Source organism: Triturus cristatus, chromosome 4_2 (genome assembly GCF_964204655.1).
Source record: "Triturus cristatus chromosome 4_2, aTriCri1.1, whole genome shotgun sequence".
Lineage (NCBI taxonomy): Eukaryota > Metazoa > Chordata > Amphibia > Caudata > Salamandridae > Triturus > Triturus cristatus.
In genome coordinates this window covers 552,166,135-552,184,302 of record NC_140586.1, presented here as the reverse complement: position 1 = coordinate 552,184,302, position 18,168 = coordinate 552,166,135, and the positions used below count along the sequence as shown (strand labels likewise).

The 18,168-nt window shown below is 48.1% G+C and overlaps 1 protein-coding gene across 2 annotated transcripts in view; it reads left to right on the top strand.

The window, feature by feature from the left end:
- The first annotated feature begins 7,282 nt into the window (after positions 1-7,282).
- TGFBR3 (transforming growth factor beta receptor 3) overlaps positions 7,283-18,168 on the top strand; it is a 339,353-nt gene continuing 328,467 nt past the window's right edge. Inside the window, exon 1 of one of the 2 annotated variants that reach the window (XM_085602172.1) lies at positions 7,283-7,591. In XM_085602172.1, coding sequence (XP_085458298.1) covers positions 7,531-7,591 — 61 coding nt within the window. In that variant the 5' untranslated portion in view covers positions 7,283-7,530. The remainder of the gene's footprint in view (positions 7,592-18,168) is intronic. The other variant, XM_085602173.1, reaches the window with a different exon arrangement.

Genomic DNA, 18,168 nt, shown 5'->3' with positions numbered 1-18,168 from the left:
TTCCCCTCCGGTTCCCATAGACTTGTCTGCCACCTGGGTTATCCTTCCATGGGGTAGATCCGGAAGGGGAATCTTCTGTGACCTGTGTCCCAAATAAGTCGATAGTCAACGCTGGGGTAGATGTACCATGAAGGGCATGGTTACTAAGGTCCCAAAGTTTTGGGGTCAAACTGGGTTGGGGCAGTAAGTCTACAGTCCTTAGGAAGCATTCAGCATTCCGTCAAGCCAAGTAGGGCAGTTAGCGAAACATAGTATCACCAAGTGGATAACATGCACCGGTTATTCAGCGACATCATGCCCCGGGGGCACACGCGCTTCACAAAAACAGAGTTTCAACCAGAAGGGTGCCAAGTGGCAAAAAACAGTAAATAGGTTTAATATGTGTGCTCTGGCCTTACAGCTGTGTGGAGCCAGTCTCATTTAGAGGTACGCCCAGGTGAAAATTGGGTTCTTCGTAAGGTTCTCATGACCAGTGCTGTTTGTGGTATCTCCCAGCGGATCCTCTGAAGGTATACTGCAGCTAACATGAAACTGGAAATCTGGGATTCAGACACTTTTGCGGGTTTAAGCATCCAGGGGCAGAGATGGTTAGCAGGTACTGGCATCTGTGATCCGACGGCAGTTAAGCAAGCGGGGTGCGCTGTGTAAGTTGTCACTACACGGAAGGGAGAGGTGTCGCCAACAGTGGGCACAATACATATATTGTTTCAAACCAAATTTTACACCAATAAGGTGTTCACCAGGGTTTAGCAATCAAAGGGTTTTTTGCAATTGTCTGGTCAACGGGGTGAGGTAAGTGCACCCCAGAACCAAGGGTAGGTGACATGTTGCTGCAATTAAGCTCTAATGCCCCGCCTGGTTAGCTATATTAGCCACGCTGGGTGGGGACGCTGTCAGCCAACATAGTGTGCTGCTGTCCCAATAAATGGAATAACAGGGTGTCAAGCACAAAAGGCTACTAGGTAAAAAGAACATTTGGCACGTCAAGGATTAAACAAAAATTAAAATTTAACGGGCAGGACAATTTTCCATTGCTTGGGCTGCACAGGGTGAGCAATGTAAGCTGGTATGCCTAAGGGGTTTCACCACAGAGGGAGCTGAGTGGGCGAAATTCCCGTAAGGAATAAGGGATGCATGGCAAGGGCAGGAGGGCACCCTTGCTCATTGTCACATACTTCCAGTTATGAACATTCCTGTGAGTCATGATTTAGAAAGCAAGGGGACGGTGCAAATGTTAAGTATAATCCTTCTTGCTCTAATAGCTAAAGTAGGCAGGCGGGGGTGGGAGCGGTTACCTAACAAGTGGGCTGCTGTCCCATAGATGGGGGATACAGGTGTTCAGGCACATACGGTGCTAGAAGGACGGCAGCTAAGTGAGATCAGCAAATAGATGGGGCAATGTGATTCATGGTGTCTGAAATCGTCCCGCCCAGAGTTGGCACGGGGCTGAGTCATGTGTGGCAGTGGAACTTTCCTGCAGGAGGGTGAATAGTTCTTGGCACATGTTCACAGGCTAGAAGGGCCTTTGGTCTCATCAGACACTAGCTGATACAGGCTAACGTCAAGGGATATTGTGATATAGATGGGCTTCATCTATCACCAGTAGGGAGGGATCTCTTCCCTTAGATTTGCAGGAGGCCTGGAAATGAGAGGTTGCAGGTGAGAAATTAGCTCTTTTGGGGGGGGGGGGGCTCTGGCGGCGACAGGGGCCGCCTCCAGAGCTGTTGCGGAGTTACAGGGCGATCTGGAAGCAGACGGGTACAGTAAGTATACCTCTGCGGCAGACGGGTACAGTAAGGGTACCTCTGTGTGGCACAATAGGGGTGCCAGAGCCAAAGACCAGGAGCCTCAAGGCAGGTTCCTGGAAAACTGCGACGGCGCCCCGTTAGTCCTTCGGGCGGTTGGGGGCCTGACCAACCGGGGGTTTGCCCTGCTACGCTCCTCCCTGAAAGGGGCGTGAGTAATAAGGGACCAATGTGTCACGTGATCCGGAGGAGGATCACCCAAAAGGTGTAGCACTGATTGGGCTTCCCACAGAGCTGGCTCATCAGGCGGACGGGGCAGCATAGGTTGGTATAGCTGCCTGCCCTTGGATCGCCCGTAAGATAACCCACCATATTGCATACTTTTGTATGGAATAAACCTGCAGCAATATTTTCGCATAACTAAAGTTGTCTTGTGTATTTATTTATTCATGCATGCTCAGACTGTGGGTGGGGATGTTGCCATTGGCACTATGTTAGCAAATGGCGTGTCTTACATGCACTTGATGAGCAAATGTGCACTGTTTATAAAGTTGTTCTCTAGGCTCTCTTTAATTACCGTTTGCTTTTCACTACATTTCAACAACCAGGCAATGCTGCGAAAAGTAAACTGATTGTAGGTCCTCTTTGTGTTTTTCCATTACCTTTCTGACCTGCCTCCAATGGGGGCTGGGTGCTGCAACACATGCCGCACCCCTGGTTTCCCGCCGCTGCAGTATAAGGCATTTCTATAAAGTGTCACATCTTGCACTCCAATTCCCATACTAGAACAGTACGGACTATGAGGCTGCTCTCTGGTGTAGCGGGAGGTAGTACCTCGAGCACCTCCTCCAGTGGCAGCTGGTGCATAGGGGCGAATGGGGCGTTGCCCCACTAGCCTCGGGACGAGGATCGGGGAGGAAGACAAGAAAGACACCACACGCAATGCAGCAGCCTCAAAAGAAGTGCTCACTGCTCCGTGTGTCGATCACAATAGACAATACAAATTAAATTCTGTCTGACTCTGACTCTGTTTTGTTTTCTTCAAGGGACGGACAACGACTTGGTCACAGGAGGTCAGAGACCTCCTGCGCATGTGCTGGCCGGGGCGAGGAATATTGCTCGCCCTGGAAGCACATGCGGAAAGAGTGATGTCATCATGAAGGGAGTGGGCAAAGAAAGCGGAAAATGCCTGGTTTCAAATGGGGCGCCTATGCTTCGCCCCAGGCGTCTTCAGCATCGCGCCACTGAAATCAATGGCACGGGGCAGGGCAGTGGGTGGCCACAACCGGAGCACTTCCCTTGCATTCGCGCTAGTCCCAGGCCTCCTGATTGGACAATGGGAGGCGGGAGCTTGTGCATTACTCAGGACGGGCACCGGCCACAGTCACAGCACCGCACTGCAGAACACTCTCCCTCCAGCCTCTCACACGCCACAGGCCCGGATGTGTTTCTTGAGCAGAGATCGATGTCACTTGGTAAGTGGATCGTGCAAAATGGGGGTGAGGGAGGGGTGTGAGTGTTTGTTTCTCCAGACACGCTTCTTTCGTCGCAGCTGTTCGGCTCCTTGATTTATATATATACCCTGCCTGGCTCCCACGCACACCTTCACATCCGAGCACTGCCGGAGATGTATGTCTGCGCACAGACTCGGCCGTGTTCTCGGCCACGAGCCTCGCCTACTGGCAGGCTCACAGCCAGCTGTGCACTGAACAACGTGGGCGTGTCCCCACACATTTACATGCACTATCACAGGTACTATGTGTGTGTGCACCGACCGACGCATGCGGCATGCTGCTGCCTCGAGGACCGCTACACACCCACTGTGACCTCCTGCTACAAGACACAACCACGTCACTTCTTACACTGTAAAATGCTGTTCACTGAATGGCCACCACACACGTCATATTTCTACTATGCATTAGCGTGCACTAGTGGTGTGAGCCACACTCGTCCGCTCGGTATATGTGCTGTGCAGGACGCCTGTGCACCAACCTATGCATAGCACGAGGCTGTCTTCTGTTTCTTTACTGCTGGAGGTGTCTGTGTACTGGGTAAACAGGCGCCGGGTCTGCCTCATGCGCTGTAAGGGCCACTGTGCGCTGCCAATACCTTAATAGGCGGGAGGGGCTGTGTTATATGTCAGTGTTCGCTGGTAATAAGGTGACGGGAGCGGTATCTTCTGCTCTAGTGCATGTTTCTGTGTGATGGTTCTAATTAAATAGGTGCATGAGGCTGTCTCGTATGCTGGAGGACATGTCCCTCCAGTGTGTAGGTTCTAAGTGAATAGTTGTCGGGGGCTGTCTCATGGGCTGGAAAACACGTCCCTCCTGTGTGTTGCTTCTAATGCGGGAGCTGTGTCATATGTTGTGGCATGTCCCTCTGGTGTGTTGGTTCTAAGTTAATAGTTGTCAGCTGCTGTCCCTTATGCTGTAATATGTAAGAGATGTCCCTCCTGTGTGTTTGTTATGACAAAGGGGCTGTCTAATAACCTGGAAGACCTATCCCTCCTGTGCCTTTCTTATGGTGCCAGGGGCTGTCTCATATGGTGGAAGATATGTCCCTTCTATGTGTTAGTTATGGTACCAGGGGCTGTCTCATGTGGTGGAAGATATGTCCCTCAGGACTCATTGATTGTAAGGGGTTGATGAAGACTAAGGGCCATATTATCAAGGACGTAGTTAAAATTATTGCCGCTTTAGCGGCAGGAAACTGCCGCTAAAGCGGCGATAATGAGCTTGATAAAAAGCCGCAGAGAATTCCAATAGAAGCCCATGTTCCGGTGTGAACATGGGCTTCTATGTGAATTCACAAGGGCATATTATTAAGCCCATTATCACCGCTTTAGCGGCAGTTTCCTGCCGCTAAAGCGGCGATAATTTTAACTCCGTCCTTGAGGATTACTGTGATATTAAGGCAGGAGATGCCCGAGGCAGGCTCCATCCGAGGCCTCCTCCTTCTCGCACTCTGCGTTTCTTCCCTGACTTTCCATTAGCAAATTGATGTTCTAAGGAAAGAGAGGAGTGCAGATTGTTAGAAGTACTTAAAACACAATTGTGTTCAAACTAACCAGGTTTTAAGGCAGAGACGAGAGAGTGTGTGTTTTTTTGTCTGTGTGCAAGTAAAACTCCAGTGTGAAATCCGAAAGACACCGGCGCGGATCGTCCATTGGGGCGTTGGGGCGTAGCCCCCCCGCCCCGCGCAACCGCCCGCGCCCGCAGCTCCCTCAGTGTCTCTGAACTTAGTTTACTTAAGTTCAGAGACGCTGAGGGTGGGGAGAACTGACAATGCATGTCAGTCAGCATGACGTCGGACCGTGGGCGGTCCGGCGTCATGTTGACTGACATGCATTGCGGCAGCACAGCACAAGTGCGTATGAGTGGGCATGGAGAGTAATTTTTAGCCAGTGCCCAGTCATGCGTACTTGTGTTTTTACTGCCTTGCGCATGCCCATTAGGAGCCCCTTGGTCTCCTAATGGGCAGGCGGCGGGCGAGGAGTAGGCTGTGCCCTCAGCCAATCCTGGCGCTGCAGCAGCGCCAGGATTGGCTGAGGGGTTGCCACGCAGTGCTGACGTGCTGACTGTTCCAGACAGTTCGAAGAGGGAAAAGGCGCCAACGCGGACCAGGAGCAGAGGCGGTCAGGTAAATTTTCCTCTTATTTTTAAATGTATAAGGCTTGTTTGTACTTTGTAGTGTTTATAAAACGTGTCTTTAGTATGTGCGTGAGTGAAGCGACGTGTGATCGTGTGCAAGGGGCCCTGGTACGGTGTCTGTCCTGGGAGGACAGTCTTCACATTATCGATCACAGGGCAGTGTGCCCTGTGCCAGCCGGCGTGCACGGGTGTTTACAGCGTGGCACGGTTGATGCTACACTGAAGACGTATGTTTAAAGAAACTCCCCAGATAGACCCCCTGTGGGTGAAGCGACCCATCTCCTGCTCCGCGTGCACTACCACCACTCAGCCGTCCACCCCCTCTCCCCCTTCTCCTTCAGAACAGGGCATCTAAGCGCGTTGTGAAAGGAACTAATAATCAGTGTATGTCAGTTGGAAAAGAATGCAGCGCGCCTATCTCTGCCTTTTCTCGCTCCAGAATCGCGAGGCGCTCTAAGGTGTCTGAAAGGTGACATGGCGCTATGCAGTGGACTGATAAATAATAAAGGTCTCTCCAGCTAATACCAATGCACTGTGCACAACTCTGTCTTCTCCAAGAAAATGAGGGTCACTGAAGTATCTTTAAGGCAAAATGCAGGCGCTACACAAATTTCAAAAGTCAGCCCTGGTGAAATGTAAAATACGTATATCTTTTTGTATGCAAATGATAGAATGCGCCCATATTTCGCCCCTCGCCGTCTCCAGACTCCCTAATTGGTGTACAGGAGCTATATCAAGCGCCAATAAATACAAATAAATAAACCTGTCTCTGTACCATAAAGATTAGCTCGAGCCTGGCGCTTTCTCCCCCCCATCAAAAACGCTATAAAGTGTATGGGCGCAACATGATGGCACTACACAGAATACTAATGACTAAATAACTACACACATAACTAAAGCAATGTTTCCCTGCTTCTTAAGCATGATCGTGTTACGTACCTAGCTTTTTATTAATCGTTGCAGGCTATCTAAGCGCACTGAAGTGCCTGGAAGTCAGCGTGTTGGCGCTACGCAAAACACCAATAACTGCATTATTGTCTTTTGCTGTTTACGAATACATTATCACTCCAGATTCTCAAAATATTCTGATGTGCCTTGAAGGCACCATGTTGACGCTCTACAATATACGATCTAGTAGGCTTGTAATATTTATTTGAATCCTGTTGGAAAACACGAGAGTGCACTCTGCTCTTCTACTCTGGAACATCGTGCGCTCTGACGTGTCTGAAAGGCAAATTGTTGGCGCTACACCAAACAGCAACACACTCGTTGCGCTGCATTAGGACAATAATTTTACGCCTCACCACTTTCAAATGTCACCAGCCGCCCCTGGAAATACACCTCACAGTTTGACACTTCTAGGCAGCATCTACCTCTTTAGAGAGCCCAATGGGGGATTCGTTCACGTTCCTTTTTTTAAAAAATTCAAATAGCACACTGTGTTGTGATGGTGGAACAAATTTGCTTAAAAATGCACCATTTGCCTACTCTTTTTAAAAAATATTCCCCGGGGGTGAACTCCCAAGATCCCTCCTTATGACAGCCGGGCTCGCTGCGTTCACTCGCCACAGGGACACTCACCCCCAAACATTCACGCCCTACCATTTCCAAATGTCACCAGCCGCCACTGATTACTCCTCCGTAAAAGTTAACACGGTTTAAGATCTCTCCTTTCAGTGTACTCTGTAGAACCAAACACAAGGGCCCGTCCCCACCCCTCACGTTTAATAACCCAATAAACATTAACTATAGACGGAGTACAAGCGAGCTCCTCCTCCTAGGCACGGCTCGTGTTTACAGAGGCGGGGCAACTTGAGCTCGTGCCTCCAGCTCCGCCCAGGGATCCCCTTCCAAGGGCGTCTCAGCCCCGCCCATCCCATCCTGAGCGGACACGCCCCTCAGCGGCCAGCACTGGGACCCTCTTCGGAGGCTCAGCAGATGCTTAGCCGTGGTCCGCGGTCCGGCCGGGAATCTGGGGAGCGCGGGACGGACTTGGGACCGGACAATTAACCACCTCAGCTCTTGATCCCCGAGGACCGGCCCAGGACAGGAGCCCGAAAAACTTGGAATCTGCAATCCGAGGAACAGCGCTTCTCAAATTGTGTCACCAGGAACAACCACCACCCTCGGCAGACATGCCCGCAGCAGCACTTCTTGCTGCCTTCCTGCTGCTCGGCTGGAGCTCGGCAACTGCGGGTGAGTCCCGACCCCCTGACAACAGGATGGAAAGTCACGCGGGGATATGCAGATGTGATGCTGTGAGAGGAGTCAGGCTGTGCAGATGTTGATGCTGTGAGAGGAGTCAGGCTGTGCAGATGATGCTGTAAAAAAAGCCATGCTGTGAGAGGAGTCGTGCTGTGCAGATGTTGGTGTTAAAGGAGTCCGGCTGTGCAGATGTTGATGCTGTGAGAGGAGTCAGGCTGTGCAGATGATGCTGTAAAAAAAGCCATGCTGTGAGAGGAGTCGTGCTGTGCAGATGTTGGTGTTAAAGGAGTCCGGCTGTGCAGATGTTGATGCTGTGAGAGGAGTCAGGCTGTGCAGATGTTGATGCTGGGAGAGGGGTCTGGCTGTGCAGATGATGATGCTGTAAAAGAAGCCGGGCTGTGCAGCGGTTTATGCTGTGAGAGGAGTCAGGCTGTGCAGATGTTGACGCTGTAAGAGAAGCCGGGCTGGCTGGCTGTGCAGATGTTTATACTGTGAGAGGAGTTATACGGTGCAGATGTTTATGCTGCAAGAGAAGCCAGGTTGTGCAGATGTTATTGCTGTAAGAGGGAGCCAGTCTGTGGAATTGTCATAGGAGTTGTTCAGGCTTTGCAGAGGCTGATTCTCTGAGAGCAGTCAGGCTGCACAGATGTTGATGAAAGAGAAGTCAGGCTGTGCAGGTGTAGATGCTGTAAGAGGGTGTCAGGCTGTGCAAATATTACCGTAAGAGTGAATCAGTCTTTGCAGATGCTGATGCTGTGAGAGTAGTCTGGCTGTGCAGATGTTAATGCTGTGAGAGTTGTCTGGCTGTGCAGATGTTGATGCCGTAAGAGGAGCCAGGCTGTGTAGATGTTGATGCTGCAAGAGAAGCTGGGCTGTGCAGATATTTATGCTGTGAGAGGCTGTGCAGATGTTGATGTAAGAGGTGTCAGGCTGTGCAGATGTTGATGTAAGAGGTCTCAGGCTGTGCAGATATTGGTGCTGTTGTAGGAGTCAGGCTTTGCTGATGCTGTGAGAGGAGTCAGGCTGTGCAGATGTTAATGCTGTAAGAGGAGTCAGTTTGTGCAGATATTGATGCTGTAAGAGGAGTCAGGCTGTGCAGACGTTGAAGCTGTAAGAGAAGTCAGGCTGTGCAGATGTTGCCATAAGAGTGATCAGGGTTTTCAAATGTTGATCCCGTAGGAGGGAAACAAGTTGTTTAAAACGGACAGTCTTGGTAGATGATACTGCATGTGAGGGGACACGCTGTCTCGGGCAGTGCAGCTGTTGATGTAAGAGGGCGTCAGCTGTGCACTGGCTGTTCCGAGGGACCGACCTGCGCACATATTAATGCTGTAAGAGGCAGTCATGCTGTGCAGCTATTGCAGATGTAAGAGGGAGTCGGATTGTGCAGAGGTTGATGCTGTAAGAGGGTCAGACACTGCGGATCTTGATGCTGTAAGAGGGAGGCTGTTTAGATGTTTATGTTGTAAGAGAGAGTGAGCCGGGCAGATGCTCTTCAGGGGGTCGGACTGCGGCTGTGTTGATGCTGTAAGAGAGAGGCGGTGTAGATGTTGATGCAGTAAGAGTGAGTTAGGCAGTGCGGGTGTGGTGAGGTGTCCAGGCAATGCAGATGTTGATGGTAATAGAGGGGTCGGACAGTGCAGGTGTGGTGGGGTGTCAGTGGCGGTGTAGTGGGGTTTCCAGACATTGTAACTGTCGATGCTGTTCGAGGGGTCAGACAGTGCAGACGTCGATGTTCGAGGGGGTCATACAGTGCAGATGTTAAAGCGGGGAAGGGGCGTGAGATGCAGGCTGATGAGGCTAGGGCCTGTACACTGTGGGAATCAATGCACTGACGCAGGCGCCGGGCGGGTTGTGCTCATGTTGGCGCTGTGGGAGCTCTAGGTCTTGGACTCTGTGAAGAGAGGTGCGGTGTGAAGGCTGATTGGTCGAGGATGCATGCGTGAGGCGTCCGTGCCGACGCTGCTCTCGGAAAGCGCGGGCCCGTGTCACGCCGCCGTGCACCTGAGGGGACGAGGGCAGGCCGGTTGCCGGGTTCAGGCCAGTCATTGGATTAGAAAATTGTTCACTTCTGGTATCGTATGACCTTTGTAGCGGGGCTGCTGCCTGGTGGCTGCTTGACAGTTTTATTACCCCCGCCTTTTTAGCTGCACTGTTTAGAAGTTACAGAGGGGTGTCAGTGTCACTGGTTTTGGAGGACTCCTCAAACCCTTCCTAATCTATTACCCCCATTGTCTTCAAATACACCCGCCACCCCTGCCGCACTTACAACATGTACACCATAACCTCCTACATACATGTAACAGATTCCAGGCTCACTATATATATATATATATATATATATATATATATATATATATATATATATATATATATATATATATATATATATATATATATATATATATATATATATATATATATATATATATATATATATATATATATATATATATATATATATATATATATATATATATATATATATATATATATATATATATATATATATATATATATATATATATATATATATATATATATATATATATATATATATATATATATATATATATATATATATATATATATATATATATATATATATATATATATATATATATATATATATATATATATATATATATATATATATATATATATATATATATATATATATATATATATATATATATATATATATATATATATATATATATATATATATATATATATATATATATATATATATATATATATATATATATATATATATATATATATATATATATATATATATATATATATATATATATATATATACCTCTCCAAGAATTCCAATCTCCAGAAATACACGCGTGCCTAATGAAGCCCGGTCTCCCCAACTGCACCATTCTAGCTTCTCAGAATAAATAATTTCGGCATACCCAAATAAAATGTGTGATATCAAAAAACACCATAGGCATCCCAAACACACTATGGGAATTCTAAATACACACAGGTTTGCCCGAACGCACTGAGGCCTTTCCAAATACACCCAGACCATCTCAAATACACCATATTCTCTCCATATATGCCCACACCTCTCCAGATACACACAGACCTCACTAGAACATATCCTGGCATTCTCAAATAAAACATGTTCTTCCCAAGCACCCCGACCACACTGCAACCTCCCCAACAACACCCAGACCACTCAGAACACAGGCTGACATGCTCAAATAAAACATGTTCTTCCCAAGCACACCTCACCTCCCTAAAAACACCCAGACCACTCAGAACACAGGCTGACATGCTCAAATAAAACCTGTTCTTCCCAACCACACCTCACCTACCCAAAAACACCCAGACCACTCAGAACACAGGCTGACATGCTCAAATAAAACTTGTTCTTCCCAAGCACACCTCACCTCCCCAAAAACACCCAGACCACTCAGAACACAGGCTGACATGCTCAAATAAAACGTGTTCTTCCCAAGCACACCTCACCTCCCCAAAAACACCCAGACCACTCAGAACACAGGCTGACATGCTCAAATAAAATGTGTTCTTCCCAAGCACACCTCACCTCCCCAAAAACACCCAGACCACTCAGAACCCAGGCTGACATGCTTAAATAAAACCTGCTCTTCCCATGCACACCTGCACTCCACAAATACCTCCAGATCACTCAGCGCACACCCTCACATGCTCAAATCTAACCTGTTCGTCCCAAGTGCACATAACCTTCCTCCCCTAATTCGGGCTGACATCTCTAAATACACCCGATCTTACCAAACATCCTTTTGCTTCTCCACATACACCCTGACCTCCCTACAACATCATGGCCTCCACAAACCCACTGACCTCTATACATAACACCCTGACATCTCCAAGTACAGGTCGATTTCCGAAAATAAACCTAGACTGCCCAGAACACATCCTTACATGCTCAAGACTTGTGCTCCCAATAAGAATCTGACTCCCCAATTACACCTAAACTCACCAGGACATATCAACAAATCCTGTACACCCTGACTTCCCCAAATACACCCATACCTCGCCAGAGCATATCAACAAAACCTGTACAGCCTTACTTCCCCAAGTACACCCAGACCTCGCCAGAGCATATCAACAAATCCTGTACACCCTGACTTCCCCAAATACATCCTGACTTCCCACATACATCCTGACTTCCCCAAATACACCCAGACCTCGCCAGAGCATATCAACAAATCCTGTACACCCTGACTTCCCCAAATACATCCTGACTCCCCCAAATACACCCAGACCTCGCCAGAGCATATCAACAAAACCTGTACAGCCTTACTTCCCCAAGTACACCCAGACCTCGCCAGAGTATATCAGCACAACCTGTACACCCTGACTTCCCCAAATACATCCTGACTTCCCACATACATCCTGACTTCCCCAAATACACCCAGACCTCGCCAGAGCATATCAACAAATCCTGTACACCCTGACTTCCCCAAATACATCCTGACTTCCCAAAATACACCCAGACCTCGCCAGAGCATATCAACAAATCCTGTACACCCTGACTTCCCCAAATACACCCAGACCTCGCCAGAGCATATCAACAAATCCTGTACACCCTGACTTCCCCAAATACACCCAGACCTCGCCAGAGCATATCAACAAATCCTGTACACCCTGACTTCCCCAAATACATCCCGACTTCCCCAAATACACCCAGACCTCGCCAGAGCATATCAACAAATCCTGTACACCCTGACTTCCTTAAATACATCACGACTTCTCAAAAACACCCTGAACTTCTCTGGTAATTTCAGATCTTCCTGCACACTTTTAGACATGGTCAAAGTCTGTTCGCCCCAAAAGCCCTGGGTTGGTCAGGGTGTAGTGAGACAGCGGAGTATGTGAACATAGAGGTAAATACACAGTGATGTTCCAAGCCCCTGGCCTTCCAGTTGAATTCTGATACTCCACAGTCGTTAAATGCATCCTCGCCTGCCTCCCTTTGTTAAATACACCCTGATCCTCCATCAATAAATAACATTGTATTTGTAGTTAATTAATAGTTTGTTACTGGTTACATTAAACCATATAAGCATTGGACTTTGACCTCCTCCGTTAATAAGCACTCCCTGGTATTCTGTCAATTCCCAGCACCATCGCCTCAGTCATCACTCAATGCACCCCGCACTTTCTCAATATATAAACCGTGACCCCCCTACACCCGTACCTCTCCGATCGCTAAATACAAGTGGAGCCCCCTGCCATTAAAGGCTAAGCGATTTCATAATTGTTAAATATATACCCCAACCTCCACAACTTTGGATGGCTCTTAAACTCCCCCATCCCTGAATAAACCCAGACTTAACCTGCCACTTGACTTACTACATCCTAACATCCTGCACTAAATACACCCTAACCACCATCTGCGGAAATCCCCTCGCACCTACACTAAATCGTGCTCAGTCATAGAAGGATAAAAATTGATTCCTCCGTTGCTAAAGTAACCCGTCCTCCCTGTCAGTGAATGCTCTGCTGTCCCTGACGCTAAATATATACTCCGGTCTCCCTGACAGTAAATGCACTCTGTTCTCCCTGGACCTAAAATACACCCTGGTTTCCCTGTCAATAAATGCACTCTGTCCTCCCTGTTCCTAAAATACGCCTGTCTCCCTGTCCGTTAATGCACTCTGTTCTCCCTGTCCCTAAAATATACCCCGGTCCCCCTGTCAGTAAATGCACTCTGTTCTCCCTTTCCCTAAAATACAACCCGGTCTCCCTGTCAGTTAATGCACTCTGTTCTCCCTTTCCCTAAAATGCACCCCGGTCTCCCTGTCAGTAAATGCACTCTGTTCTCCCTTTCCCTAAAATGCACCCCGGTCTCCCTGTCAGTAAATGCACTCTGTTCTCCCTTTCCCTAAAATACAACCCGGTCTCCCTGTCAGTTAATGCACTATGTTCTCCCTTTCCCTAAAATATACCCCGGTCCCCCTGTCAGTTAATGCACTCTGTTCTCCCTTTCCCTAAAATGCACCCCGGTCTCCCTGTCAGTTAATGCACTCTGTTCTCCCTTTCCTTAAAATATACCCCGGTCCCCCTGTCAGTTAATGCACTCTGTTCTCCCTTTCCCTAAAATGCACCCCGGTCTCCCTGTCAGTTAATGCACTCTGTTCTCCCTTTCCCTAAAATATACCCAGGTCCCCCTGTCAGTTAATGCACTCTGTTCTCCCTGTCCCTAAAATATACCCCGGTCCCCCTGTCAGTTAATGCACTCTGTTCTCCCTTTCCCTAAAATATACCCCGGTCCCCCTGTCAGTTAATGCACTCTGTTCTCCCTGTCCCTAAAATATACCCCGGTCCCCCTGTCAGTTAATGCACTCTGTTCTCCCTTTCCCTAAAATGCACCCCGGTCTCCCTGTCAGTAAATGCACTCTGTTCTCCTATTCCCTAAAATATACCCCGGTCCCCCTGTCAGTTAATGCACTCTGTTCTCCCTTTCCCTAAAATGCACCCCGGTCTCCCTGTCAGTAAATGCACTCTGTTCTCCTATTCCCTAAAGTATACCCCGGTCTCCCTGTCAGTTAATGCACTCTGTTCTCCTATTCCATAAAGTATACCCCGGTCTCCCTGTCAGTAAATGCACTCTGTTCTCCCTTTCCCTAAAATGCACCCCGGTCTCCCTGTCAGTTAATGCACTCTGTTCTCCCTTTCCCTAAAATACAACCCGGTCTCCCTGTCAGTTAATGCACTCTGTTCTCCCTTTCCCTAAAATGCACCCCGGTCTCCCTGTCAGTAAATGTACTCTGTTCTCCCTGTCCCTAAAATACTCACCGCTCTCCCTGACAGTAAATACACTGTTCTCCGTGACGCTCAATAGACCCGTCTCCCTGAGAGTAAATGCACTCTGCCCTCCTGTCGCGAAATACACCCCGATTTCCCTGTCTGATAAAGCACTCTGTTCGCTTTGTCCCTAAAATACACCCTGGTTTTCCTGTCAGTAAATGCACTCTGTGTTCCTGACGCTCAATACACCCGTCTCCCTGTCAGTAAGTGCACTCTGTTCTCCTGTTGCTAAATACACCCGATCTCCATGTCAGATAATGCACTCTGTTCTCCCTGTACACCCTGGTTTCCCTGTCAGTAAATGCACTCTGGTTGTCCTGACGCTCAATACACCCGTCTCCCTGTCAGTAAATGCACTCTGTTCTTCCGGTCCCTAAAATACACACTGGTCTCCCTGACAGTAAATGCACTCTGTTCTCCCTGTCCCTAAAATACACCCCGGTTTCCCTGTCAGTAAATGCACTCTGTTCTCCTGTCGCTAAATACACCCCGATCTCCCTGTCAGATAATGCACTCTGTTCTTTCTGTCCCTAAAATACACCTGTCTCCCTGTCAGTAAATGCAGTCTGTTCTCCTGTCGCTAAATACACCCCGATTTCCCTGTCAGTAAATACACTATGTTCTCCCTGACGCTAAAATACAGCCTGGTCTCCCTGTCAGTAAATGCACTCTGTTTTTCCTGACGATCAATACACCCGTCACCCTGTCAGTAAATGCACTCTGTTCTCCCTGATGCTAAAATACACCCTGGTTTCCCTGTCAGTAAATGCACTCTGTTCTCCCTGCCGCTAAAATACACCCTGGTCTTCCAGTCAGTAAATGCTCTCTGGTCTCCTTGTCGCAGTGCTTAATTTGTAAAATATTAAGTGCCAGGGCTCTGACCAGGAGGCCAATGCAGCTTGCACCACCCATCGCCCCTGTCATCACTGCCAAAACAACTACTAACCCTCTCTCTTGCATGTAAATGCGACAGTAAAGATTATTCCAGGTCCCCAAAGGTAAATGAATGGCTGGGGGAGGCAGGTATTAGTCATTTCTTAATGTATATTGTTTCTCTAAACAGCTGATCCTTTCTTAATTACATGAGCAGCGCCACCTTGTGGCAGACTGCCCTAAGTGTGGTGTTGACAATTAGGTGCCGGTGCCGAGCACTGGAAACCAATTAAGTGCGGGTGCTCAGCACCGGAAAGCTCCAGCTCAAATTAAGCACTGCCTTGTCGCTAAAATACACCCGATCTCACTGTCAGTATATGTACTATGTTCTCCCTGTCCCTAAAATACACCCCGGTCTCCCTGCCAGTAAATGTACTCTGTTCTCCCTGTCCCTAAAATACTCACCGGTCTCCCTGACAGTAAATGCACTCTGTTCTCCTGACGCTAAATACACAAGTCTCCTCGACAGTAAGTGCACTCTGTTCTCCTGTTGCTAATTACACCCCGATCTCCCTGTCAAATAATGCACTCTGTTCTCCCTGTCCCTAAAATACCCCCCCCCCCCCCCCCCCGGTTTCCCTGTCAGTAAATGCAATCTGTTTTTCCTGAAACTCAATACACCCATCTTCCTGTCAGTAAATGTACTCTGTTCTCCTTGATGCTAAAAGACACCCTGGTCTTCCTGTCAGTAAATGTACTCTGTTCTTTCTTCCTGTCGCTAAAATACACCCTGGTCTCCCTGTCAGTAAATGCACTCTGTTCTCCCTGTCATTTAAATACATCCTGGTCTCACTGACAATAAATGCACTCTGTTCTCCTTACGCTAAATACACCAGTCTCCCGACAGTAAATGCACTCTGTTTTCCCTGTCCCTAAATTATACCCCGGTCTCCCTGTCAGTTAATGCACTCTGTTCTCCCTGATGGTAAATACACCCTTGTCTCCCTGCCAGTAAATATGATCTGTTCCCTTTGTCACTAATTATTCTACCTTGTTTAAATAACTGCTCAATATTTAATGCACCGGGACCTGATGCCCCAAAGGCTTTTACCCATTCTGTGTCTATAGAGAAACGTGTTTCTCCGTGTTCTTAAATACATTCTAACGTACTTTTTATCGGTAACTACAACTTGACCCTTTCGTCACTAAATAAACCCTGGAAGTCCCTGTTTCTAGATACACTTTGCTGTCTGCCACTAAATAAGCTGATATCTTATTCACAAAATACACCCAAACTTCCTGTCACTAAATATACCCTGACTCCCCATTGCTACACCTTCACTCCCCCATAGCAACATATCAAAGTCAGCTTTATTTGTATCGGGTTATTTAAAACCATTACAAGGTATTAAAAATGTATGAAATAATATTTTAGTTCATGTGATTGCAATTAAAACAAATGAGTTTGTGTTCATGAAGTAGGAACACTTTAAGAACCATGTCTGGTGTTAATATGTCATTATAAAGTGCAAATGCGTTTATCATAAGGTAACATGTGTTCCAATCGTTACATCGCTAAACACACCTTACCTCTCCGGAAACAAGTACATTCAGAGCCCAGTTCTGGTTCTCTTTGCTACGTCCACCTTGACCTTCAAAATGTTGTATATGCACTCTCCTTCCAATTTCTAAAAATACCTTGGGCCTGATTACCATGTTGGTCTGAAAGCCTCCGGCCGCTGGTCAGAGTCTTTCCTACCAACATGGTAGGTTTAGAGTCCAACCGCCGTATTATGATGGTGGCGGTCGGAGTTTAAACCACCCGGGGAATCTGATGCGGTTCCGACGGGCTCAACAGAAAGCCCTCATAATCCCTTAAGGACGGCGTTTCTGCAGTCAAGATTATATAATGTGGGTTTCCGGCAGCCAATTCATCTCAGCCTTTCCAACATGGATTGGCTGTTGGAAACTCCTGGCCCACCGCGTTTGGCCCTGGGGAGCACCTATGATGCCCCCCTTAACCTCCCTGCACCGTGTGACAGGCACCATGACCAGGCATCTCTTCTGGATGGGGAGCCTGTGGAGTTTCCTGATGTGGGGGTGATGCAGGCTCATATGGCGAGGTTGAGGATGAGTCTGGCTGCTGCGAACTGTATGGTGTGGAGTCTCTTGAGGAGTTGGGCGGTTATTCCAGCTTAGAGCGCATTTCCATAGTCCAGCTGACTTGTGATGAAGCCCTGAGTGATAGTTTTCCTGGTGTTGACGGGTATCCATCTGAAAATCTTCTGGAGCATGCAGAAGGAATGTAAGCAAGCAGAGGAGTCTGTGTTGACCTTCATGGTGAGTTTGCTGTCCAGGATGATGCCGAGGTTGCTGGATTGGTTGGTTGGTGTGCGTGAGGGTCCGTGTTCGGGGGGCCGCCAGGTGTCGTCCCATGGGAAGGTGTTCTTTCCCTAGATCAGCACTTCCACCTTGTCTGTCGGAGACACTCGTCATGGCATTACAGAAGTTCATTCTGGTGGTGGAGGGCCTTCCGTGAGCAAGAGGATGAGTTGGGTGTTGACTGTGTAGGATATGATGTCGAGTCCGTTCTTTCTTACAATGTCGGGCAGGGGTGTCATGTAGGTGTTAAGCAGGGTGAGGCTGAGGGACAATCCTTGGGTTATGACGCAGATGATGTTCTTGGATTCTGAGGTGAAGGGTGGTAGGTGGATTTTCTGGTTTCATCCTGTGAGGAGGGATGCAATCCATTTGAGGGCAACCCTCTGGATTTGATGTGATGTGATGGAGTCTTTTGATGAGGGTGTGGTGGGATACAGTATCAAATACCGCTAAGAGGTCCAGGAGGGTCGGGGGTGCTGTTTCACCATGGTCGA